The 27,187-nt window shown below is 45.5% G+C and overlaps 2 protein-coding genes across 3 annotated transcripts in view; both read right to left on the bottom strand.

Annotated features, from left to right (window-relative positions):
• Window positions 1-5,296: 5,296 nt before the first annotated feature.
• LOC129836195 (alpha-2,8-sialyltransferase 8F-like) overlaps window positions 5,297-27,187 on the bottom strand; it is a 32,185-nt gene continuing 10,294 nt past the window's right edge. For both annotated transcript variants that reach the window (XM_055902049.1, XM_055902050.1), the window contains 4 exons: window positions 21,456-21,713; window positions 21,084-21,167; window positions 6,026-6,308; window positions 5,297-5,828 (listed from right to left, as the gene is read on the bottom strand). In XM_055902049.1, the coding sequence (XP_055758024.1) occupies window positions 5,652-5,828; window positions 6,026-6,308; window positions 21,084-21,167; window positions 21,456-21,713 (802 nt within the window). In that variant the 3' untranslated portion in view covers window positions 5,297-5,651. The remainder of the gene's footprint in view (window positions 5,829-6,025; window positions 6,309-21,083; window positions 21,168-21,455; window positions 21,714-27,187) is intronic.
• LOC129836196 (general transcription factor II-I repeat domain-containing protein 2B-like) lies at window positions 6,806-8,139 on the bottom strand. The gene is made up of 2 exons (XM_055902051.1): window positions 7,422-8,139; window positions 6,806-7,295 (listed from the first exon to the last, which is right to left on the bottom strand). The coding sequence occupies exons 1-2, from the start codon at window positions 8,135-8,137 to the stop codon at window positions 7,289-7,291; spliced, it is 723 nt and encodes a 240-aa protein (XP_055758026.1). The 5' UTR covers window positions 8,138-8,139; the 3' UTR covers window positions 6,806-7,288.

The following is a 27,187-nucleotide window of genomic DNA, read 5'->3' as shown; positions in this document are numbered from 1 at the left end:
CGATTTGTGCCGCTAAATATGCACATTTTCCAACAAACTCTATATGTATTGTGTAATATGATGTTATAGGACTGTCATCTGATGAAGTTTTGAGAAGGTTAGTGAAAAATGTAATATCTTTTGCTGGTTTATTCGCTATCGCTAACGTGCATGAATCAATGCTGGTGTGTGGTTGGCTATTGTAGTAAGCTAATATAATGCTATATTGTGTTTTCGCTGTAAAACACTTAAAAAATCAGAAATATTGGCTGGATTCACAAGATCTTTGTCTTTCATTTGCTGTACGCTGTGTATTTTTCATAAATGTTTTATGATGAAAATTTAGGTAATACACGATGGTCTCTGTAGTTATTATAGTTGCTTTGGTGAGAGTTGTGATGGTGGCTGCAATGGTAAACTATGATTTATACCTGAAATATGAAAATTTTTCTAACAAAACAAATGCTATACAATAAATATGTTATCATACTGTCATCTGATGAAGTTGTTTCTTGGTTAGTGGCTATTTATATCTTTATTTGGTCGAAATTGTGATAGCTACCTATGCAGGAAAAAAATGGTGGACAAAAAAGGTTGTGTCTTTTGCTATCGTGGTTAGCTAATAGATTTACATATTGTGTCTTCCCTGTAAAACATTTTAAAAAATCTGAAATGATGGCTGGATTCAAAAGATGTGTATCTTTCATCTGGTGTCTTGGACTTGTGATATAAGGATATTTAGATGCTACTATTTACTTGTGACGCTATGCTAGGCTATGCAAGTCAGCTTTTTCACTGATGGGGGTGCTCCCGGATCCGGGTTTGTCGACATGCTTTTTGAAAGATAGCTTCTCGTCATTCCAGCTGCCCAGATATTTATACGTGTGGACACGATCAATGAGGGCACCATCCAAGCACGTATGTATAAATCGTCACATACATTTTTATGTGATTTGGAAAATAACAAATACTTGGTTTTACCTGCATTAAGTAGCAATTTTAGTTCAACAAAGGCGTTCTGCAGGACAATATAGGCAGAGTAAAGCTCTGGCAGAGCCTGGTCAGCTATTGGGGCAATAGAATACACCACAGTGTTATCTGCATACAGGTAAAAGTTTAACACATTTTTTTTTACAGATTAACCAATATTGTTAAAAGAACTGGACAAAGAATAGATCCCTGTAGGACACCCTTTGCTATGTCCAGAAAACCATCAGTAAATACACACTGCGGTCTGTCCTTTAAAAAATGTTCATACCAGCTACACTCAGCCTGGTCCAGGGCAACTGATGAAAGCATCTGAATAAGTAATGGCTGATCCACAGTGTCAAAGGCTTTAGGCAGGTCAATAAAAAAGGGCCACACTTTGTTTCTTCTTATCCAAACAAAATGTAATACCAAAGAAGTAGCAGAGATGGTGCTATGAGCTGGTCTGAAACCTAACTGGTGTACATTTTGTAGTTTAAAGGGATCTAAGTTGAGAATTTACTAAGTATTCACATTTATTAGGTCACACGTGTCACCACCTTTGTGAAGTGGGAGTATATGGGCCACCTTCCAGACCCTGGGGATGGTACCAGAAATTATTGTAAGGTAAAAAATATGTGTTAAAGATTCTACAATCAGAGGAGCATAAATCTGCAGCAAGAAAGGATCAAGCAAATCAGCCCCAGTAGATTTTTTTTACATCAATTTTGCACAAGGCATCTAACACATCACAAGTAGAAAGTTGTTGAAATGAAAACAAAGACTCACTAGAATTTGACAATTTCCATCGAGCCCAAATAGAGAATGTGTAAAGGCTGTCGCTTTCCTCAACCTCAGATGAGGTGAGGAGAGAAGGATCTTCAGACCAAAATGCGGAGTCAGGGAAATAAGCCATCTTTTATTTTATAACAACGATGAACTGATGAAGATGGCAATACGAAAAAAACAAACACTTTAACAAACTTACAAAATAACAAAACGACGTAGAACGGAACCTGAACATAAACTTACATAGACAAACGTAAACTCACGAACAGGAACGTACATCGAAACATACGAACAGCCAAACAGCTCCGAAAGTGAATACATCGAACACAACGACGAAAGACATCACAGGAGACAATCACCCACAAACAAACAGTGAGAATGCCCTACCTAAATATGACTCTTGATTAGAGGAAAATGCAAACCACCTGCCTCTAATCAAGAGCCATACCAGGTAACCCAAAACCAACATAGAAACAGATAACATAGACTGCCCACCCAAAACACATGCCCTGACCATAAACACATAAAAACAACATAAAACAGGTCAGGACTGTTACAGTACCCCCCCCTCAAGGTGCGCACGCCGGGCGCACCAGCACAAAGTCCAGGGGAGGGTCCGGGTGGGCAGTTGACCACGGTGGTGGTTCCGGCTCAGGACGCTGTCCCCATACCACCATAGTCACTCCCCTCTTCTGTCTACCCCTTCTAATGACCACCCTAACACTACCTTCCCCTAAATAAACAGCTAGCACCGGGACAAGGGGCAGCACCGGGACAAGGGGTAGCACCGGGACAAGGGGTAGCACCGGGACAAGGGGCAGCACCGGGACAAGGGGCAGCACCAGAACAAGGGGCAGCACCGGAATAAGGGGCAGCACCGGGACAAGGGGCAGCACCGGGACAAGGGGCAGCACCGGGACAAGGGGCAGCACCGGGACAAGGGGCAGCACCGGGACAAGGGGCAGCACCGGGACAAGGGGCAGCACCGGGACAAGGGGCAGCACCGGGACAAGGGGCAGCACCGGGACAAGGGGCAGCACCGGGACAAGGGGCAGCACCGGGACAAGGGGCAGCACCGGGACAAGGGGCAGCACCGGGACAAGGGGCAGCACCGGGACAAGGGGCAGATCCCGGCTGAAGGACTCTGGCAGGTCCTGTTTGGATGGCTCTGGCAGGTCCATGCAGGCTGACGGCTCTCGACGCTCATGGCAGACTGACGGCTCTCTACGCTCATGGCAGGCTGACGGCTCTCGACGCTCATGGCAGGCTGACGGCTCTCGACGCTCATGGCTCTCTGACGGCTCTGGCTGCTCATGGCTCTCTGACGGCTCTGGCTGCTCATGGCTCTCTGACGGCTCTGGCTGCTCATGGCTCTCTGACGGCTCTGGCTGCTCATGGCTCTCTGACGGCTCTGGCTGCTCATGGCTCTCTGACGGCTCTGGCTGCTCATGGCTCTCTGACGGCTCTGGCTGCTCATGGCTCGCTGGCGGCTCTGGCAGATCCTGTCTGGTTGGCGGCTCTGGCAGATCCTGTCTGGTTGGCGGCTCTGGCAGATCCTGTCTGGTTGGCGGCTCTGGCAGATCCTGTCTGGTTGGCGGCTCTGGCAGATCCTGTCTGGCGGGCGGCTCTAGCGGCTCCTGTCTGGCTGACGGCTCTAGCGGCTCCTGTCTGGCGGATGGCTCTAGCGGCTCCTGTCTGGCGGATGGCTCTGTAGGCTCATGGCAGACGGGCGGCTTTGCAGGCTCATGGCAGACGGGCGGCTTTGCAGGCTCCTGGCAGACGGATGGCTCAGATGGCGCTGGGGAGACGGATGGCTCAGATGGCGCTGGGGAGACGGATGGCTCAGATGGCGCTGGGGAGACGGATGGCTCTGGCCGGATACGGCGCACTGTAGACCTGGTGCGTGGTGCCGGAACTGGAGGCACCGTGCTAATGATAAGCACCTTCCTACTAGTGCGGGGAGCAGGGACAGGGCACACTGTATTCTCAAAGCCTACTCTATCCCTGATGCGTGGTACCGGCACTGGTGACGCCGGGCTGAGGACAAACACATCAGGATTAGTAGGGGGAGAAGATACAGTTTGTACAGGGCTCTGGAGACGCACTGGTAGCTTAGTGCGTGGGGCCGGAACTGGAGGCACCGGGCTAGATACACGCACTACAGGGAGAGTGCGTGGAGGAGGAACAGGGCTCAGGATACGCACTGGTAGCCTAGTGCGTAGTGTATACACTGTAGGTACTAGGCTGGGGCGGGGAGGTAGTGCCGGAAATACCGGACCGTGGAGGCCTACTGGCACTCTTGAGCATTGAACCTGCCCAACCTTACCTGGTTGAATGCTCCCGGTTGCCCGACCAGTGCGGGGAGGTGGAATAACCCGCACCGGCCTATGTAGGCGAACCGGGGAAACCATGCGTAAGGCAGGTGCCATGTATGCCGGCCCGAGGAGACGCACTGGAGACCAGACGCGTTGAGCCGGCCTCATGACACCTGGCTCAATACCCAATCTAGCCCTCCCAGTGCGGGGAGGTGGAATAACCCGCACTGGGCTATGCACTCGTACAGGAGACACCGTGCGCTCTACTGCGTAACACGGCGCCTGCCCGTACTCCCGCTCTCCACGGTAAGCCTGGGAAGTGGGCGCAGGTCTCCTACCTGCCCTTGGCCCACTATCTCCTAGCCCCCCCCCCAAGAAATTTTTGGGAATTACTCACGGGCTTTTTTGGCTTCCGTGCCAGACGCGTTCCCTCATAGCTCCGGTTCCTCTCTCCGGTAGCCTCCGCTCTCCTCAGTGCCTCCAGCTGTTCCCATGGGAGGCGATCTCTACCAGCTAGGATCTCCTCCCATGTGTAGACACCCTTTCCATCCAAAACATCGTCCCATGTCCATTGCTCCTTTCTCTCCTGTCCCCTACTCCGTTTCGTTTTCCCTTGCCGCTTGGTCTTAGCGTGGTGGTGGGTGATTCTGTAAAGGCTGTCGCTTTCCTCAACCTCAGATGAGGTGAGGAGAGAAGGATCTTCAGACCAAAATGCGGAGTCAGGGAAATAAGCCATCTTTTATTTTATAACAACGATGAACTGATGAAGATGGCAATACGAAAAAAACAAACACTTTAACAAACTTACAAAATAACAAAACGACGTAGAACGGAACCTGAACATAAACTTACATAGACAAACGTAAACTCACGAACAGGAACGTACATCGAAACATACGAACAGCCAAACAGCTCCGAAAGTGAATACATCGAACACAACGACGAAAGACATCACAGGAGACAATCACCCACAAACAAACAGTGAGAATGCCCTACCTAAATATGACTCTTGATTAGAGGAAAATGCAAACCACCTGCCTCTAATCAAGAGCCATACCAGGTAACCCAAAACCAACATAGAAACAGATAACATAGACTGCCCACCCAAAACACATGCCCTGACCATAAACACATAAAAACAACATAAAACAGGTCAGGACTGTTACAGAATGGGATAGGGAAGAGCAGTCGATTGACTGACCAGGGTCAGCTAAACCACAGTTTCTTTAAAATAAAAAGCCTGCCAAGATAAAATTCTGAATAAAAGCATCACTTATTTATTTTTCGCAGCAATGATGCCAGTCTGACACAATGTGCTTAGGTAGGTGTGCACTTGGTGTGCAGTGTGCGCACTTAGGTGTGCAGTGGGTGGGTGGTGAATCCCTGCAACAGATAAATGTGTGTTTTGTCATATGGCCGAAACACAATATATACACTCCACTTACCATCAGTAGACTGGCAAAGCCAGCCAGGGAACAAGAGAGAGGGAGAGACATTCTAATATTAAGAAAATGTTTATTTTTGAAATCAAAATAAAACGCTCAACAATAAAGATGGAGTGTGTGTGTGTGTATTTGTGCATGAGTGTTTGCATGTGTGGGTTCAGCAGCGTCCCAGGTGTAGTTGCAGCACTCCCTGTGTGTGTAGCTTCAGTAGCAGTTGGAACTCATCAGGCATGGAGTGGACGCCTTTTTTAGGGCCCACATTGTCATAGTAATGATGGGGCAAAGGATTGTGGTTTAGATCCAGAGAGAAGGGCCAGAAACCATAAATATGAACCTGAGATAGAGGAGATAGAGGTAGAACCTTAGAGACACACACACAACACAAATATGCACATACATACATACATACATACACTCACTCACTCACTCACTCACTCACTCACTCACTCACTCACTCACTCACTCACTCACTCACTCACTCACTCACACAGTCAATCACTCACTCACTCACTCACTCTCACACACCCTTACCTCTTCGCAGAGTTCCATGGCGACACTAGCCAGCATCAGCCCGGTGCTGAGGCGTGGCTCTTTTAAGCCCTGACCTTTCCACTTCCTGCCCAGATTAAGCATGAAATTGGGGTTGAAGAATACCACCTTCTGATTGGGCCTCAGCGGTTGAAGGGCGTGGTAAGCATTCAATGACAGTCCAGTACAGAATTGGTAGCTGAATGCCGGCAGGAGCAGGGAGGCGTTCCCATAAACTGCGACACGATTGGCCAACGGTTGAGGGTCCTTCGTCAGATTGGGGTAACTATGGAAACACGCAATTGTAAGCTATATAACTTTACTACTACTGATGAACAGAAGTTTTGTCCTTATTATTTTAAACCTATATTCAACCACGACAGCAGCCAAACTTGATATTGTACAAATTATTTCTTACTTATAGTTAGGCGGGACTTGTGAAGCAAAAGTCACAACTTTAAATCTGTGTAAACAGTATGAAAATGAAGGTCTTAAGTTAAACCATTCGACTGCAATAGTTTTACGAGTGTAAGGGCTGTGGAATAAGGATCAGTTGCTCGTTGGATTGTACAACCCAGAGTGAAGGGTTTGAAAGGATAAGGTGACGGGTTTTATGCATTGATTTCACTTACAAAACTAAATGTTTTGATAGTTTAAGCAATAACCCAGGGGTGTCAAACTCATTTTCACCGAGGGCCACATCAGCATAATGGCTGTCCTCAAAGGGCCAGATGTAACTTATAAATGTAATCGAATGTAATGTAAAATAAATGTAACTCCTCCTTAATGTTAAATAACTCATTATTTATTATAACTTATTCAAGTGACAATTACAGTTGCATAGAAAATATATGTTTGCTTGTAGCTCTAACATAAATCCTTTTAAATTTTGTCAGCTTATGAAAACCCACATAACTCCATTAATGAAGGATCAAACTGTCCAAGTGAATAAAGAAAAATAACATAAAACTTAGCTGCAAAGAACATGTATGACACATGTAGCATTTTACAAAAAAAGGCTGCACACAGCCGTGCACCCAACTGATGGTTTGATGACAATTTGTCTGCATACACACATAAACCTGCAAACATTAAATAATTACTACAGCAGCTACACATAAATAATATGTAATCAACTAAAAATACCAAAATAAAGGTTGACTCAGTTCACAACTATATTGGTCAAGTTTTTCGGTTAGTCTTTGATGAGGAGATGCTGCCTGTCCTTGAACACACCAAGTGGATTCTCTCTCTACTATCGATTGATCATGTTCTGAAAATGATAAACACAAAACAAAATGCAAGCACAATCATTAAATTGCACACAGTTTAACTGTTCTTCTTCTTGGTTGAATTACATTTTATTATATTTTAATTAAGTTTAAAAAAAAATGCTTGCCTGTGTGTTTTCTGACCAGATGTCTGACACCGTTTTCCCGTTACCAGTGTGTCAATGTCTGGTTTTAGGTCCTGTGCTGAGGCAATGCGTAGAACAGCATGGAGGTTGTCATCCGTGAGGCGTGATCTGTGCTTGTTTTTGTTCAGATTCATTATGGAAAAAAACTGTTCGCACAGATAGGTGCTCCCAAACATGGACAGAACACGGGCAGCATGAAGTCGAAGCTGTGGCATCAAACCAGGAGGCAGCAGACGGTAAAAGTCCTGGATTGTAGCATCCTGAAACTTTGCTCTCAGGCCACTGTCGCTTTGAAGCTCAATTAGCTCCATCTGAAGGTGTTGGGGTGCAGTGCAAACATCGGTGGTGAAAGGATTGGCAAAGATGTCAAAGCCAGACTGTTGTGCTCTGAAGTCAGAGAAGCGCCGATCAAACTCAGTCTTTAACCAGCTCAGTTTGGTAGCCAACTGAGCACATGAAAAAGTCTCGGGAAATGAGGCTGACATGCTCTGACAAACAGGAAAGTGAACAAGATTGTCCTGTTTCACTTGCCACATCCATAAGTCCAATTTACGCTGGAAAGCCGTGATCGTGTCGGACATCTGCGTGATGACTTGTTTGCGTCCCTGCAGCTTCTGATTCAGCTGGGCGAGATGGTCGGTTATGTCACACAACACAGCAAAGTCACACATCCACTTTGGATCTGATAGTTCAGACATGAGTTTTCTTTTACTCTGCATAAAAAGAGCAATGTCTTTCCTGAGCTCGAAAAATCGCTTGAGGACTTTGCTCCTACTCAGCCACCGCACTTCTGTATGGTACAGCACATCCCCGTGTTCCGAGCCCATCTCCAGCAAAAACTGCTGGAACTGACGGTGATTCAGGCCACGCGCCCGAATGAAGTTCACTGTTTTCATGACTGTGGTCACAATGTCCTCCATCCCCAGCACCTTCCCACACAAAGCTTCTTGATGGATAATGCAATGATACGTTATCAAAGGCGTGTGACAGTTCATTTTTTGCATTTTCCCCTTCATTAGTCCAACCAAGCCCACTTTTCCTCCACACATTGCCGGTGCACCGTCTGTAGTTAATCCTACCAAGTTTTCCCACTGCAATGCATTTTTACTTACGGACTTCTCTACCGCATCAAAAATGTTCTGTCCCGTCGTGGTCCCATGCATTGCAGCCACATCCAACAGCTCCTCAGTGATAGAGAGGTCCGACTTTACGCCTCTAATAAAAATTGATAACTGCGCTGTGTCCGTGTTATCTGTGCTTTCATCAACAGCTAATGAAAAAGCTGTGTAGCTGCGTGTCTCCTCGGCCAGCTGTGTTGTAAGATTTTCTGCTAGTTCCTTCACTCGGTCGACGATGGTGTTTCTTGATAAACTGACATTTTTAAAAGTCTGTAACTGGTCGGGACACACCTGCTCACAGACCTTCAGCATGCACTGCTTCAAAAACGCTCCCTCTGAAAAAGACTTGGAAGCGTGGGCGATTTCTTCAGCCACAATGAAGCTAGCTTTCACCGCGGCCTCGTTTTTGGCTGTGGATTTCATGAACAAACTCTGCTGCGACCGCAGTTTGCCTTTTAATTCTTGGGCAATTTGTTGCTTTTCTTGAAGGCTAGCTTTAGCGTACTTAGCTCCGTGTTTGGTGTCAAAATGTCGACGCAGATTGTACTCTTTGACAACCGACACCGCCTCGTAACACAAAAGACATACCGGTCTTTCTCCTTGAAGCGCAAACAAGTATTCGCCTTCCCATCTTTCTTGAAACAGTCTTCCGTCTGCATCAACTTTTCTCTTTCTGGACATTTTGGGATCATTATTTATATCTCAATTCCACTCGTTGGCATGGACACTGCCGTGGCTAGCGTAGTCGAAAGGCATTGTGGGAATGTAGTTTTTGGTCAAAGCACGCTCTTAATTTATTTTTTGGTATTTATTTTTAGACACTCAAAACTTTTAAGCTCTCGCGGGCCACATAAAATGACCTGGCGGGCCACATCTGGCCCGCGGGCCTTGAGTTTGACACATGTGCAATAACCCAATGCTAATCTTAAAATGTAATTATAGTTATCACATATGGTGATAAAAGGAGGGAGTGTAGTAGACATTTTTTGTGTCCTCTGTGTCTCACAAATGCGTGACTTCATGTAGCATATTGTTTCTTGTTATTGTGTTACGACGTTCTGTGACTGCTTTTAGGGAAAGTGCTGATAGAAGAACAGAAAGATGAAAGAACACATCGTTACTTTGGCCCAACGCCTAGAAACTTTGTGTGCAATGTCATGAGCAGCCTATTGCACCCTGAGAGCAGAGACGCCTAGTTTGTGCATGAGTATAAAGAGTGCTGAAGGGAGAATTTACTGAGTCAGAAATCAGAATATAAATACAGTTCCTGTAGAAAAGGCCCATGGAGTTGGTGGAATAATCCTTTAATTCATGGCCACTTACTCAGCTGGGCCAGGGGCGCTTTAATTAGGTCAGGTGGCAATGACCGACAGATCTCATCCCCATAAAAGAAGGAAAACGCCATCGCCTGATATCGCTTCTTCCTCTTCCTTAACTCCGTCTGCTACAGAAGTTCTGTGCGTCCATGAATCCACACTACTCAGTAAATACCACTTTATGGTTAAAGGAATTCCTGTCTCAGTCTCATCCATTCCTCTGTCACCTGACACGTGACCACCTGTTCACCTTCACTATCAGTCATCCTACCTGTCCAGCTACCCACACAGATTCCACTAATCTTTCAATGGTCCTTCGAGCTGGATGATGACTGAACCAAAGACAGGTGAAAATGAAATGGAGGAGGAGAGGGAAAAATTGTCTCCACTGGAAGGAAGAAGAGAGGAGGAGAGAGCAGCTGAGGGAAAGGTCTTGGAACAAAGGAAATATCCACGAGCTAAGCCTAAAGCAACAAAGGCTTCATCCTCAACCACCAGCAGCACCAGAAGAACCAGGCAAGCACCTGGTTATCTTAAGGATTATGTGGTCGAGTTTCCGACATCAAAGGGCAAGAACACCAGAGCTCAAAGTGGTGATGGATCAACTGTACGTTTCAGCCATCAACCATACCCTCTGAGCCAAGGGCCGGAAACTGCGTTGGAGCAGGAAAGTGGTCTACAGGAAGAACCCATGGAGGTGACTCTCACAGCACAGGTCGACCAGCTTCCTGAGGCAGGCTCCGCTCACCCCTTAACTAATGTGAAATCGTCGAGGCACTCTAGACGGAGTGGCAGTTCGACCAGTGGATACCCCTTTGGAAGTGGCCATGGCAGCCGCCATTCACTAGCCCTCAGGGATTCACAGACCTCTGTCCTACAAGAGAGGATGAAACTATTAGCTTTGGAGGAAAATGAGCGTCAGATTGCGGAGGAACGACAGGACGACAAACGTTGTCACCTATTAGATGTGCAGGCCCGTAGAGCTCTACAGGAACGGGAATTCATTGCCAAGGACCTGGTACAGCAGCGACGGCACCGTCAAGCCAGAAGGGAATTGGAGGAGGCACGGATGGTCTCATCATTCCTGGAGAGGAACGAACAGGGAGTTGACTTGACCACCCCTCCACATGGACCTGACCTGTCTGCCTTTCTTTCCCAATCTGCCCCTCTGGTACAGCATGGCACACAGTCCCCGGAGGCTCCGGGGTCAACAGCCATCATGGAGCACAGGGGACAGGCCGCTCCACCAACTCTATGCCAGTGACACAAGTTAGTATTCCTCCATCTGGACAAAGCATCACTCCTTCGCCTTTCCGCCAATTACCAACCACGGCAAATCATTCCTCTCGTCCAGGCCCAGGCCAGTCCTCAAACATCAGGTGGGAGGGCTCTCACCCAATTCCGGCTGCCACCAATGGAGGGTCTGGGACAGTAGGGGACCGGCCCAATGAGGCCACAGTGGGCTCATCAGAAGTCCTGGGTTTATCCTTCACGCAACCAGAAGAGGGAGCCAACATTATGAAACTTCTAGTAGCCTCAGCCTATGGAATTCCCAGACCCAAAACTGCCATACTTTGTGAGCGGAAAGGAGAGTGAATTTGTCCTTTTGGAAATGGCATTGGAGAGCCTACTGGGTATTCACAGTCATCTGTCAGAACGCTACGAATACCAAGTATTAATGGATAATTTACGGTTTCCCAGTGCATACAGGCTGGCCCAATCCTTTATGAACTCCTCAACACCATACACTGCCGCTCTCCAGGCCTTGAAGGCAAGATATGGTGAGCCACGCCAGCTAGTCCAGAATGAACTAAACAACATCCTGAACACGTCTCCAATTAAAATAGGAGACCATGTTGCCTTCCAAGAGTTCTCCCTGGCTGTCCAATCCCTGACCTCGATGCTCCAATCCATTGAAGGAGAAGACGGGAATGAGCTGAAATGTGGTTCCCACGTGGACAGGCTTCTTAGCAAGCTTCCAGTGTACCTCAGAGACAGTTTCATTGAACATTGTTTGAAAAAGGGCATCCTGAAAGAAGGCTCGAGAAGCACCTATGCTCTCAGAGACCTGGCCGCATGGTTGGAGGTGTAGGCAAAGGTGAAGAGCATCGCTCACCAGGCCACAATCTCAGCCATAGCCACCAGGGGAAGTAAGGAGTTTGAATGCCAGGAGGGACAGAAAAGGCAAATCCCACTACCATGTACTTAAATAGTGAAGCCGGGGAGGAACCCGGTAAGAAGACCCCTCTCAAGAGCAAGAACATCAAATTCCAGCCTTACTGCCCATATTGCAATAGTAAGGGGCACTTCCTTGGCTCATGCCCTAGGGTAAAAAAGCTCACTCAAACTCAATTGAAGGCCTGGATCACTTCAGGCGAGCGACGCTACAAGTGTGCCCGCAGCCATAAGGCGGAGACCTGCACATTGAGGAAACCCTGAAATTGCTGTAAGGAAATCCATCTCACAGTGTTGCATGATGTAATTCCCCAAGCACAGAAGGAGCAGAGTATGCTCATGGTAGGAGCTGCAAAGGAGCTGTACCTCGACCAGCAGAACCATTCTCCAAGGGTCATGTTGAAGGTGGTCAAGGTCACTCTGCAAAGTGAAGGGAGAAGCATTGATACATTCGCCGTTCTAGATGATGGGTCAGAAAGAACGATCATTCTCACGGCGGCCACCCGTCAGCTAAACCTGGGGGGGACCCCCGAGACCCTTAATCTCAGAACGGTGCGACATGATGTTATCCAAATGAAAGGCTCTGCTGTGACCTTTAGCATTTCACCTTCAGGAAACAAGGACCAATGCCTTCACGGCAGATGGCCCGGTTAATTGGCCGTTTCCCATCTCTAAAATGATTAGCCCCTCTGTTGCCCCGTACCCTCGTAAAACCCCACTTTTCATAGCCATACCTTCTGCCCGAGACGATACCGGGGAGCCGGGGTCCAATGGCGATCCGCTTGTCGTCGATACCTGGAGGTGGTCTTGAGGAGGGCCGACCGGGCTCTCATCCAGGTACATCAACAGCGGTGGACAAACATTTGAGCAGAAGGTACGCCAACCTCTTCCTCCTGCTTGGGGAAGAGCGGGAGCTGGAACATTCAAAGGGCGAAAGACCTATAGCAGAGCAGGGAAGGGTGTTGCGTGCACCCACACAAGCTGCTGACTCCAGGTGGTGGGGTTGGCGGAGACCTGGCAGTGATAGTTGTCTCAAGGTCCTGGTTGGCTCGCTCCGACTGGCCATTGTACTGGGGGTGGAATCCAAAGGACAGGCTGGCCGACGACCAAATTAGGGTGCAGAGAACTGAGGACCAAGGTCGGACTATGTCCACGGGCAGTCCATGGATCCAGAAGATGTGCTGCTCCATCTCCTTGGCCGAGGTTAGTTTGGAGAAAGGAATGAAGTGGGCGGCCTTGGAAAACCGGTCGACCACAGTCAGGATGGCAGTGTTACCCTCAAATGGGGGGAGACCCGTGACAAAATCCAGGGATATGTGGGACCAGGGATGGTGAGGGACAGGCAGAGGTTGCAGAAGGCCAGCCGGAGCTTGCCGAGAAGTCTTGTTCTGCGCACACACTGTGCAAGCGGCGACGAATGTGGAGACGTCATGGTGGGACCATGGTGGGTCACCAAAAGCGTCGTCGCACAAAAACCAGGGTCCGGCGGGAACCCAGATGGCAGGCCAGTCTGGAGCAGTGGGCCTAAACCAGGAACGCGGAGCGGACCGCTGCGTCAGGCACAAATATCTGGTTATCTGGACCCCCCGGGGTTTGGCTGGGAACTCTGTGCCTCCGGGACCTGTTTCCCTATACCCCAGCTGAGTGCAATTGCCAGGCACGTGGTGGGAAGGTTAGTCTCGGGCTCCGGGGTAATAGCTGTGGGGCTATAACGGCAAGACAGTGCATCCGGCTTGACATTCTTGGATCCTGCCCAATATGAGAGGGAGAAGTTGAACCGTGTGAACAGCAGGGCCCATCTAGCTTGCCTGGAGTTGAGGCATTTGGCGGTACGGAGATACTCCATATTTTTGTGGTCGGTCCATACGATGAATGGATGTTCTGCCCCTTCCATCCAGTGCCTCCATTCCTCCAACGCCATCATCACTGCGAGAAGCTCACGATTTCCCACATCGTAGTTTTTCTCTCTGGCGTTGAGGCGATGGGAGAAGAAGGCGCAGGGTTGTAGCTTCAGGTCCAGGGAAGAACGCTGGGACAGGACTGCCCCCACTCCTACATCCGATGCATCGGCCTCCACCATAAACTGACGGGAAGGGTCAGGATGAACCAGGATGGGAGCAGTGGTGAAGCGGTGTTTGAGGTCCCGGAACGCATGGTCAGCAGCATGGGACCACGTGAACGGAACCTTGAGAGAAGTGAGTGCTGACACAGGGGAAGCCAGGGTGCTGTAACCCCAGATGAAGCGGCGATAGAAGTTGGCGAACCCCAGCAAACGTTGCAGCTGCACCCTGGACGAAGGCTGGGGCTAATCCACCACCGTTGTCACCTTCCCAGGATCCATCTGGACACTCCCAGCGGAGGTGATGTACCCCAGAAATGGGATGGTGCAGCGATGGAACTCGCACTTCTCTGCCTTAACAAACAGATGGTTCTCCAGGAGGTGTTGAAGAACCTGTCGGACGTGGAGCACATGTTCTTGGGGAGAAGACGAGGATGTCATCAATGTAGACGAAGACGAACCGGTTCAACATGTCGCGGAGAACATCATTTACCAGAGCCTGGAACACAGCAGGGGCGTTGGTGAGGCCAAATGGCATGACCAAATACTTATAGTGGCAGCTGGCCGTGTTGAAGACTGTCTTCCACTCATCCCTCTCCCGTATCCGCACCAGGTGGTAGGCGTTCCGTAGATCCAGCTTGGAAAACACGGTGGCCCCCTGGAGCGGCTCGAAGGCCGAGGAGACGAGTGGTAGCGGGTAGCGGTTCTTCAGCCTTATGTCATTGAGTCCCCGGTAGTCGATGCACAGGCGTAGGATCTTGTCTTTCCTCTCCACAAAGAAGAACCCTACGCCGGGAGAGGACGAAGGACGTATAAATCTTGCACGAAGGACGTATAAATCTTGTAATAATGCCTACCCTAGAGAGGATAACAAGAAGTTAACCTCTCTAGGGTAGGCATTATTACAGACATTATTTTAACAGTTTTGGAAACTTTAGAGTGTTTTCTATCCAAATCGACCAATTATATGCATATCCTAGGTTCTGGGCCTGAGCAACAGGCAGTTTACTTTGGGCACGCTTCTCATCCAGATGTCGAAATACTGCCCCCAAGCCATAAGGCTGGTTTACAGTTGGTCTATCGACATGTCAAATCAAATCAAATTTTATTGATCATATACACATGGTTAGCAGATTTTATTGCGAGTGTAGCGAAATGCTTGTCTGTAGACAGTTGCCGCAGTGACATCATGAACATTCTATTGTTGTCCGGCATCAAACTTGTCCTTGTCGTTATGAAAAGTATAAACACAAAAACGACAGTCTGCATTACCTCAGCAGCCCGGTGGTCCAAATATCATTCCTGGTGTATTTTAACACCAATAAAACCATCCATTTAAAAATGAATACATTTAGTACATATATGTCAATTTAACCAGGCGACTAAAAAAACATTCTAAATAATGTTCTGGTACGTTACTAGCTTGGTAGCTAGCTGGCTAGCCAGTTCAAATAAGAACCAGAGCATAGCTGACAACCCTGCAAACAAAAATAAGTGATTAGAACGTTCCCGGAATGTCACAAAATGGTTGACTAAAGTCGTCAGGACGTTGTGTCATCGTCCTGTGGAGGTTTTGTCTAAATATCGGTTTGTTCCCGGGAAGTCCCCAAGGACGATTTTAGAACGTTCTTGGGACATTGTGTCATAGTCCTGTGGAGGTTTTGTCTAATTTCTGGTTTGTTCCCGGGATGTCCCCAAGGATAATTTTTGGATGTTCTCAGGACGTTGTTTCATGGTCGCATGGAAGTTTTTGGTCTACTTCTCGGTTTGTTCCGGGGAAGTCTGCAGGGATGTTTATAGGATGCTCTTAGAACTTTCTGTCATGGTTTTTTGTAGTATCCTTTTTTTCCGCAGATGTCCCCACGGATGTGTATAGGACATTCTTAGAAAGTTACGTTCTGGTCCTAGTGCACGCGCAGCCATGTTTTGTTACACATCACCACTTGTTACTGTTGCCAAGCCCATCAAGGCCTGGATTGGTGAACCATTGTTTCATTCACAGCTCTTTGTATGCTGACAATGTTAGGGACATCCCCCCCATGCACACAGCGCTTTCAATGTACATAGTGTATATTTATTTAAACAATAATTATTATTCAACATGTCCTCATCCTGGATTTGAACTCACAACCTCTTTGTTCATGGCATTCCAATCTTCCTACTACACCACCATGTCTGTCAATTATTGATTTCACATGTATTCCTACACTTTACATTTCAAAGTAACTCTAAACTCTGTTAATTATACTATTTTATTTATCATAGTGATTCAAGAGCAGTGGGAAAATGTGAGGTCCTTTTAGAGGCCTAAGGATAAATAAAATGTGTCTATTTTGTGTAATAAAATGTAGTCTTAGTTTTCTATTTCATCTTTTCAATAATTCGGATTTCAGATTTCATCTCTTCAGTTTGTGTTGGAAAGAGAAAGATTAATACTCAAGAAAATCATGATTTTTCTTTGGTGGTCTCTGGGTAGAAAAATCTAGCTAGCTCAGCCAGACATTGGCTAGGCCTTCAAAAGCTGGACAGAAGGCCTCTGCCATTCAAATCAAATGTATTTATACAGCCCTTTTTACATCAGCAGATGTCACAAAGTGCTCTTACAGAAGCCATCATAAAACCGCAAAGAGCACAGTGGCTAGGAAAAACTCCCTAGAAAGGCAGGAACCTAGGAATAAACCTAGAGAGGAACCAGGATCTGAGGGGTGGCCAGTCCTCTTCTGGCTGTGCCAGGGGGAGATTATAAGAGTACATAGCCATTAAGGCCAGATCGTTCTTCAATATTTTCAAACGTTCATAGATGACCATTTTATTACAATGTGTTTTGTACTGTTATGATTGGGGCCTACTGGAAGGAATGGATGAGCTGCTTATTCTTTAACATGATTTGATGCTGTGTGTGTCTGCTGTCTATCTGCCGGGTCTATGTGTTCGACCAAAACTGCACTCTCTTTCAGTGGAGTGCACAGGTATTACGCTCACTGTCCTTTCAGCACCAATACCCTGTCACTTTTTTTGTGACACTGTTGTTGTCGCTATTAGTGATAGTGGTGTTAGGCTACCATAGGTGGTGTAAATGTGTATTTTTTTACTGTTCACATTATGTTATGCTGTGTGTCACATTTGTGTCCGTGCCGGTTTTGTCTCTGTGTGAGCGACAGCCCGAAGCGTGGCCAGCCTGTTTGATTCATTCATAATGTCATCAAAAAGCATTACTCCTCCTTCACTACAACTAGAATGGTCCGACTACAGAAGATACAACGTAGGCTATTGGAAGATTTTTGGTACCTCTACAGTATAGTCACGGTTCGCCACTATTCAGGAGAAACATTAAAACATAACAATATGCCCCATCAACATTAGACAACTGTAGAGAAAACCATCAAATTGCTGAAATAAGTAAATGAAATCATTGATGAGAGTCAGATTAACTGATAACTAAAATAGCAGTGCAGATTCTCTAAATGCAGATATGTATTATAGGTAATGAATGTGTAGGGGACTTTAGAGAATGATACAAACTTTGTGGCGCAGCAGATATTTAAGTGAACTCAAATCCAGAAGTTGTGAGTTCAGTGATGGGATCATATTGAAAAGTCATTACTAAGTACTCATGTCAAATGTTATCATATTGCCCAATGTTTGGTTGGTGATTTATTTATTTTATCATGTTATAATTGATCAAATTTTTTTTACACAATTTTAGCTGTACAACCTCCCGCTTACCTTAAAACCCCTTTAATGACTTTACATATAATGATTTGGGACATCTGGGACCATCAGATGACGTCCTGACGGCTGGTAAAAAAAATGTCTTGAGAACGTCTTACAAACGTCCTAACATTGTGGCGAAATGCTGCACGGAGCCTTCACCGTGCGCTGCCACTTTAAGAGCACGTCAGCAGGAAGGAAGGAGGAAATAAAGACAGCTCGTTCAGCTCCATGGGGAGGAGCTCTTGGTTGGCGCGACAGTTTGATTGTATGTGCGATGCTGCAGAAGTTCTGTTTGTTTTCAGCGTGTGTAGTTCATAAAGTATTTGTACTGTTCCTTAATGACGTCCTGGTAACGTACAGGGAACTACACAAAGGTCCCCCAGATAACCATCGCGTGACGTCCTGAGAATGCCCTATAAAACTCTTGACATGGTTCTCCTCAGTGATGTCTTGGTAACTACACAAAAGTTATCCCTTAACGTCAGTGGGGTAACATCTCGGCAAAACCCTAAGAGGGACCTAATAGGAGCGTCGTCTAATGTCCTTAGGACGTCCCCTGTTTGCTGGGAACGTAGGCTATTTTTGATATTTTTCTTCATTATTCCAGGAAAATAAACTCACAACAACATCATTATTTACTAGGTAAATGCTAGCTTACGGTTATTAGTGTGCCTTGGTTCACAAGACCACTAGAATTCCACTGACTTCTGACTTATAGTTAATTAGCCTTGCTTCACAAGACCATTCCAGATATTCAACTACTTCTACTATTAGGTCTACCACCACACTCACCACTACCATATCAGGGGTCTCCGACCTTTACTAGCATGGGAGCTACATAAAAAAAAGGAAACAACTCGTGACCTACAATTTTGTTTCTAGCTTTCAAAAAGGCACATTCTCCAACTCTTCCCCGGGTTCTTAGTGTACAAGAGAAAATACGCGGGAATGTTCAGTTTTAATGTGCCGGTCTAGCGATGGTTCTGTACTGCTGCTGCTCATTTCATGGCAAAGTTAGCAAATTACAAATAATACACTGCTCAAAAAAATAAAGGGAACACTTAAACAACACAATGTAACTCCAAGTCAATCACACTTCTGTGAAATCAAACTGTCCACTTAGGACGCAACACTGATTGACAATAAATTTCACATGCACATTTGTGGCCTGCTGGAGGTAATTTTGCAGGGCTCTGGCAGTGCTCATCCTTGCACAAAGGCGGAGGTAGCGGTCCTGCTGCTGGGTTGTTGCCCTCCTACGGCCTCCTCCACGTCTCCAGATGTACTGGCCTGTCTCCTGGTAGCGCCTCCATGCTCTGGACACTACGCTGACAGACACAGCAAACCTTCTTGCCACAGCTCGCATTGATGTGTCATCCTGGATGAGCTGCACTACCTGAGCCACTTGTGTGGGTTGTAGACTCCGTCTCATGCTACCACTAGAGTGAAAGCACCGCCAGCATTCAATAGTGACGAAAGCATCAGCCAGGAAGCATAGGAACTGAGAAGTGGTCTGTGGTCACCACCTGCAGAACCACTCCTTTATTTGGGGTGTCTTGCTAATTGCCTATAATTTCCACCTTTTGTCTATTCCATTTGCACAACAGCATGTGAAATTTATTGTCAATCAGGGTTGCGTCCTAAGTGGACAGTTTGATTTCACCGAAGTGTGATTGACTTGGAGTTACATTGTGTTGTTTAAGTGTTCCCTTTATGTTTTTGAGCAGTGCATATGCAAATTACATACTTGCTCATTATATACTTCTGCCAGGTAAGCCTATTTGAAGTTAACATTTAATTGAGAAGGTTTTGGGGAAAGTATTTCTGTCAACCCACAAGATGGTTATCACATCAACTAGCAACACATGGAGTGATAGACAAACGTGAACACCACACAGGCAGACAGGGACAATATTGCTGGAAATGAATTGGCAGATATTGTGTTAGGTTAGGCTTTTTAAGCCAATAGTGTATAACCAGGGGTGGGATAATGTCAAGAAGGAGGGGAAGAGAAAGAAAGAAAAAAGTGTGAGCGTGCTGTATTTCTGATACAGTATATCCACAGTAAAACAAGTACTGTATCAACATAACCTGAAAGGCCGCTCAGCAAGGAAGAAGCCACTGCTCCAAAACCGCCATAAAAAAAAGCCAGACTACGGTTTGCAACTGCACATGGGGACAAAGATCGTACTTTTTGGAGAAATGTCCTCTGGTCTGATGAAACAAAAATAGAACTGTTTGGCCATAATGACCATCGTTATGTTTGGAGGAAAAAGGGGGAGGCTTGCTAGCCGAAGAACACCATCCCAGCCATGAAGCACGGGGGTGGCAGCATCATGTTGTGGGGGTGCTTTGCTGCAGGACGGACTGGTGCACTTCACAAAATGGATGAAATAAAAGGGACGGAAAATGATGTGAATATTTTGAAGCAACATCTCAAGACATTAGTCAGGAAGTTAAAGCTTGGTCACAAAAACACATGTACTTTCAGAATTGTTTGGCAACCTACTCATACTGGTACTGGTAGCTCACAATCGACCTGTTGGAGACCCCTGCACTATATACTACTTCTATTGCTACTACTACTACTACTTCTACTACTTCTTATATTACTGCTGATGATACTACTACTACTACAACTATATACTACTACAGGTTTTTTTACTTTAAACTTCAACACTTCTTAGACAACTATAAAAATTATTTTGGCCGGCTGAAACAACTCACACAATTTTTCTTCATGGAAGAAACAAAACCCACCTAACCTTCTAGTTAGCTTTATTATTCTCCCAATTGGTCTCTCTTCCTTTCTTCCCTCTCCCCTCCCTCCCTCTCTCTCTGTCCCCTCCAGGAGAGAATGACTGCTAACTCTCATTGAAGCCACAAAGTTCAATGCTGACCGCAGTAGTGCAGGCATTGTTTTCAGGAAACAGGTCCCCTTGAAAAGTGAATGGGGAAATGGTCATATTTGTGTACACATTTTTTTTAAAGACAATCGTGGTACCAATAATTGCTTCTATTACACAGATTATTGAATAAAATCGCACACAGAAGAAGTTATAAGGATACTTCAGTGGATACTGGCAACCTACAGTACCCAGACGGCCTTGAACTTGAGATACTCAATGAGAGGGCGCAGCACTGAGCTAGCCTGCAACGTCACTTCCTGGAGTAGCTCCAACTGTGCATGTTATGTCCACATAAGTTTTCCCCCCGAGATGTCATCTTAGACGCTAAACGCATCTTAGACACTCTCTCTCACCCTCTGATCTGACTGGGGTTGATGGTCATCAGGTGGGTTTTGTTCCCCACATCCTTACTGTTGGTTACCGGACCCAGGTTAAACCTAGAGAGAAAGAGAGAGAGAGCGAGAGAGAGAGAGAGCGAGAGAGGAGGGAGGTGAGAGAGAGAGTGGAGAGAGAATGAGAGGGGGAGGGGAGAGGAGGGAAGGAGAGAAAGGAGGCAGGGAGAGATAGGGGGAGAGGAGGGAGGGAAAAAGAGAGAAGGGGAGAGAGAAGGGGAGAGAGAAGTGAAGTGAGGGGGGAGAGAGAGGAGGAGAGAGAAAGAGAGAGATGTTGTTGAGGATGACGGTGGTAATGATGGTAATGATGATGGTGATAATGATGAAGGTTACCTGATGATGTAATCAGCACTGTCTATCTCTGCTCCACAGCTGCTGTTCTGCAGGATTCCTCCGCTTCCCACCACGGCACAATGACCCAACAAACCTTTACTCCAGGGTAAGGCCTTTGGCAGCATGCTGTGTAGTTTCTTGTCGACCGTTTTAAATAGCTTTTGGTTGGTCTCATAGTGGATCTTCTGGCCCGACTTAGTGTTCTGATTGGTCAGGATCATCTCGCCTGTAGCATTACAACAGGAACGTAAGATCACCCTGGGATAGGAGAGGAGAGAGGAGGGAGGGAGGGAGAGCAGGAGAGGGAGAGAGAGCGAGAAAGATGAGATGCTCAAACTCACTAGTGCACATTTTCAATTGGCCATATTAAAACTGTTTAATTTGATCCTGAGTGTAGGTTATTTCCCTGACATCTGGAATTAAGGACTCATAACCCCAATCTTTAAGAACGGAGGCAAATTTGACCCTAACATCAAAACAGACATTTGTGTGAACAGTAACCTGGGGAAGGTTTTCTGTAGTGTTATAAATGTAAGAGTTCTAAACTTCCTTAATAGGCACAATGTCTTGAGTAAAAACCAAATTGGATTTATACCAAAACATCACACGACCGATCATATCTGCACCCTACACACCCTGATAGATAAACATGTCAACCAAAATAATAACAAAATGTACGCTTGCTTCACCGACTTCCAAAAAGCATTTGATTCTATTTGGCATACAGGACTGTTCTACAAAGTTATTGAAAGTGGTGTAGGGGGTAAAACATATGACATAATTAAATCAATGGCAATACTTGCAGCATCAAAATTGGCAAGAAAATAACAGAATTCTTTAACTAGAGGCGGGGCCTTCGCCAGGGTTACAATCTGAGCCCTGCACTCTTCAATATTTACATCAACGAATTGCACACTATTCCAGAAAAATCCTCAGCCCCTGGTGTTAGTCTCCACAATTCAGAGGTTAAATGCCTGCTCTTCGCAGATGAGCAGGCGTCTTTAAAAGTGCTTTCCTCACCATCTTAAATAATACTGCCCCATTCAAAAAATGTAGAACTAAGAACAGATATAGCCCTTGTTTCACCCCAGACTTGACTGCCAGAACAAAAACATCCTGTGGCGTTCTGCATTAGCTTCAAAAAGCCCCCGCGATATGCAACTTTTCAGGGAAGTCAGGAACCAATATACACAGACAGTTAGGAAAGCTAAGGCTAGCTTTTTCAAACAGAAATTTGCATCCTGTAGCACTATCTCCAAAAAGTTTTGGGACACTGTAAAGTCCATGGAGAATAAGATCACCTCCTCCCAGCTGCCCACTGCACTGAGGCAAGAAAACACTGTCACCACCGATAAATCTATGATAATCGATCATTTCAATAAGCATTTTCTATGGCTGGCCATGCTTTCCACCTGGCTACCCCTACCCCAGGTAACAGCTCTGCACCCCCTACAGCAGTGCTTCGCAATTGTTTTCTGTTACGCCCCCCCTAGGAAGAAGTAAACACTTTGCGACCCCCAACTCTCCACCGCACTGTAAATAGTATCATTTGTCTATAAAATTGTTATAAGTACACCTCTGCATAACATTGTATCCTTATTAACATTAAAGAAAACAAAAAAAAGAAAAAAGAAAGAAATATAGATCAACTTACAACAAAGAATAACTTTATTAACATTGTTTTTTAGTCTGTAACAGAAAAGACTTAAAGTGCATCAATTTGCATGAAATGTAAAAAAAAATTCAAACCTTATTTAAACTGTAAACCTTTTTTGACCATTTGATACTGAAAAATTTAATTAAATATAATCAATAAATAATAATAAATTCAAATTGATCAGCAACATTAACTCAGGAGCACAATATGTGAAACACTTTGACCTATAAAACAAAAATGAATAAAACAATTTGTGCAGATTTTGTTTAAATCAAAATGAGGAAGTCAGGATTAATGGCTACAATGAGCACGTTTTGCAGAGCACAGCTTTTCGAAGCGGGGTTTGAAGCATGATACTGCAACTCTCAGCTCCTGCTTAATGTTTAGCTGGGACCTGTACTTGGTCTTCAGTGCAGCAACAGCAGAGAAGCCAGTCTCACAAAGATAAGATGTTGCAAAAGGAAGAAGAATGCCCATGGCCCACTGCCCTAAGAGTGGATACTGCCTCTCTATACTCAGCCAGAATTCACTCAGTGTCTGTGATGTGAACCTCAGTCTCAATGTGGAGTCAGATGTCATATCAATGAACTGGTCCTCCTCTGCAGAGCTGAAACCAGTTGGAGCTGAAGCATTGAAAGGATCTCTCACCCAGTCATATTGGGAACTATTTTCAGGGAAGTACTTTTTAAAGAATCCCATCAGTGATGAAATATGCTCCTTAATATATGGAATCACCGAGGTGGCATCATAGTCAGTAGTGTCAACAAATTCATGCAGGTTCTCGAATGAATCAGTATTTCCTTCATCAAGTCGCCTGCCCCACATTGCAAGCTTTCGAGTGAAAGAGCTGATCTTGTCTGTGACCTGAGGGAGGTGTTTATCTTTCCCTTGAAGCTGTAGATGTAGTTCATTTAGCTTTCCAAATATGTCACTCAGGTAGGCCAGTTTTGCCAGGAAGTTCTCATCACTACATTTTTCTGCTCGGTCATACTTGTGCTCCTGCTCCGAAAACATTCTTATCTGCTCTCTGAGCTCAAAAACTCTGGACAAGACTTTTCCTCATGACAGCCACCTTGCTTCACTGTGAAACAGCACAGCTTGATGTTCAGCTCCCATCTCCTCACAGATAGGAGAGAAGACTCTTCTTTTTAGTGGTCTGGTCTTTATAAAATTGACTACACCTACAATGTCAGTCATAACCTCACTTAATTCAGAGGAAAGGTGCCTTGATGCCAGTGCTTCTCTGTGTATAACACAGTGTGTCCACTCAGCATTAGGTGAGGCCTTCTTGATGAGTGCCCGAAGTCCTTTTCTCATCCCTGCCATGGTCTGTGCACCATTACTGCAAACACCAATGCAGTTCTCCCACTTTAGCCCATTCTCAGTCAGGAAGCAGTCCAGCATTTTGAATAGCTCTTCAGCTGTGGCTCTGTCTCTGACATATTTACAAAAAAAGTAGATCCTCACACAGGGAGTTTGTCATGTCAAAACGTACATAAGCGATAAACAAACAGTCTTGTTGCTGTCAGTTGCTTCATCGAACTGTAAGGCAAAACGTTTGTCTTTGAGTTTATCTACCAGCTGTTCTTTAACTTCTTGTCAATATGGGGGGCGCTGTTTTCACTTTGAAAAAATTCGTACCCAAATTAAACTGCCTCATACTCAATTATTGCTCGTACAATATGCATATTATTATTACTATTGGATAGAAAACACTCTCTAGTTTCTAAAACCGTTTGAATTATATCTGTGAGTAAAACAGAACTCAAGTTGGAGCAAACTTCCTGTCATGAAGTGAGAAATCTGAATTCGGGTACTCTGTTCTAGGGTCAGTTTTTTAATTTGCATGTATTCTATTGGTCGACATGCACTGCATACACCTTCCCTAGATGTCAGCATTTAGTGAGAATTGGAATGGAGTTTCTAGGCAGACCTGAGGCCATATAAGGGCTCTTGGAACCGGGGGTGCACTCTTTTCAACGTTCGCCATGACGCGAGACAGACCTCAGGATGGCATTCTGGAAAGCTCTCGTTATAGGCCTTAGATATATCCGGCTCTGATGTTATTCGATATAGGTGTTAAAAACGTCATAATGTAGTTATTTTAAAACGAGTTATATCAGTTTATATCAGTATATTGCGATTTTCTGAATTTTCTTAGTGCTGCGTTATGGTGAGTTGGACACGTCTTCGCCACATGGCTAATGTTTACTGCTAATTCCAAAGTTGAAGGCGACAATCTACAACCGAGCAACGATTCTTCTGGACAAAGGACAACTTGCCCAAGATTCTGATGGAAGCTCATCAAAAAGTAAGAACTATTTATCATGTTAATTCGTTGTTCTGTTGAAAAATGTAAAACTACTATTCCGCCATTCATTTCGGTGCGGTCTCACTTTAACGCACGCTGTATGTCGTAGTAACGTTAATTTTAAAAATCTAACACAGCGGTTGCATTAATGATGCAGACAGAAAGCACGGAGGGCGTTCTACGCCAAATTTTAATTTGAATACCTATTACAATTAGGCTGAAACTAATTGAATATGTCATTGAACCAATTGCACTTTATGGCAGCGAGGTGTGGGGTCCACCTGCAAAACAAGATTTCACCCGATGGGACAGACACTCCATTGAAACACTGCATGCAGAGTTCTGTAAGATTCTCCTACATGTCCAGAGGAAAACTACAAACAATGCATGCAGGGAAGAATTAGGCCAATATCCACTAATAATAAAAACTCAAAAAAGAGCAATGAAGTTTTGGAAACATCTGAAATACAGTGACCCCCTCATATCATTACCAAGCCCTGCAATACCAGTTGCTGAGCAAAGAAAAGAGTCCACTCATCCAGCTGGTCCTTGGACTGAGTTCACAAACCTGTTCTACTAACACACTGAAGCCTCAGGACCAGAACATTCAATTAATCAATTGGTCCCGTGTGGCTCAGTTGGTAGAGCATGGCGCTTGCAACGCCAGGGTTGTGGGTTCATTTCCCACGGGGGGACCAGGGTTCAATTCCCATGGGGGGACCAGGATGAATATGTATGAACTTTCCAATTTGTAAGTCGCTCTGGATAAGAGCGTCTGCCAAATGACTTAAATGTAAATGTAAATGTTAATCGTGGTCCCGTGTGGCTCAGTTGGTAGAGCATGGCGCTTGCAACGCCAGGGTTGTGGGTTCAATTCCCACGGGGGGACCAGGATGAATATGTATGAACTTTCCAATTTGTAAGTCGCTCTGGATAAGAGCGTCTGCTAAATGACTTAAATGTAATGTTAAATGTTAATCAGAATAAACCAAATTACAACACAGTCAAAACAAAACTACATTACTTATTGGGAAACACGAGCACAAGCACAAAGCAAAATGGAGTGCTATCTGGCCCTAAATCGACAGTACACCGTGGCAAACTATTTGACCATGGTTACTGATCAAAACCTTAGAAAGAACTTGACAAAGTACAGGCTCAGTGAGCATAGCCTTGCCATTGAGAAGACAAAAGAAAACATGGCCCCCTGTAGACAGGAAAGGCTATGCAACCACTACACCACAGCAGAACCTGAGACAGAGCTGCATTTCCTGACAAAATGTAAAAAATATAAAACAATTAGAGGGTGTCATTTCCCCTTATTCAAGGTTTCAAAGACCTTTCTGATGAGGATAGGCTACCCGTCCTGTTGGGGGAGGACGCAGAGAGCTGTGGTTTGGCAGCGCACTACATTGCTGCCTGACATAAGATGAGGGACAGTGTCTGACAAGACCAACCAACCAGCACATGTCCTCTATGCTTATTGTTATTGTTAAATGTATGGTTATTTTGACCTTTGGTTATTGTTGATACTGTTGTCCCGTTGACAACATTAGGCCAATATCCACTAATAATAAAAACTCAAAAAAGAGCAATGAAGTTTTGGAAACATCTGAAATACAGTGACCCCCTCATATCATTACCAAGCCCTGCAATACCAGTTGCTGAGCAAAGAAAAGAGTCCACTCATCCAGCTGGTCCTTGGACTGAGTTCACAAACCTGTTCTACTAACACACTGAAGCCTCAGGACCAGAACATTCAAT

The sequence above is a fragment of the Salvelinus fontinalis genome, chromosome 37, assembly GCF_029448725.1.
Source record: "Salvelinus fontinalis isolate EN_2023a chromosome 37, ASM2944872v1, whole genome shotgun sequence".
Classification (NCBI taxonomy): domain Eukaryota; kingdom Metazoa; phylum Chordata; class Actinopteri; order Salmoniformes; family Salmonidae; genus Salvelinus; species Salvelinus fontinalis.
This window is presented reverse-complemented; position numbering and strand designations above follow the sequence as displayed.

Bases quoted from the DNA above. Each gene is read 5' to 3' on its own strand.
- LOC129836196 (XM_055902051.1), bottom strand. From the start codon at position 8,137: ATGTCTGAACTATCAGATCCAAAGTGGATGTGTGACTTTGCTGTGTTG.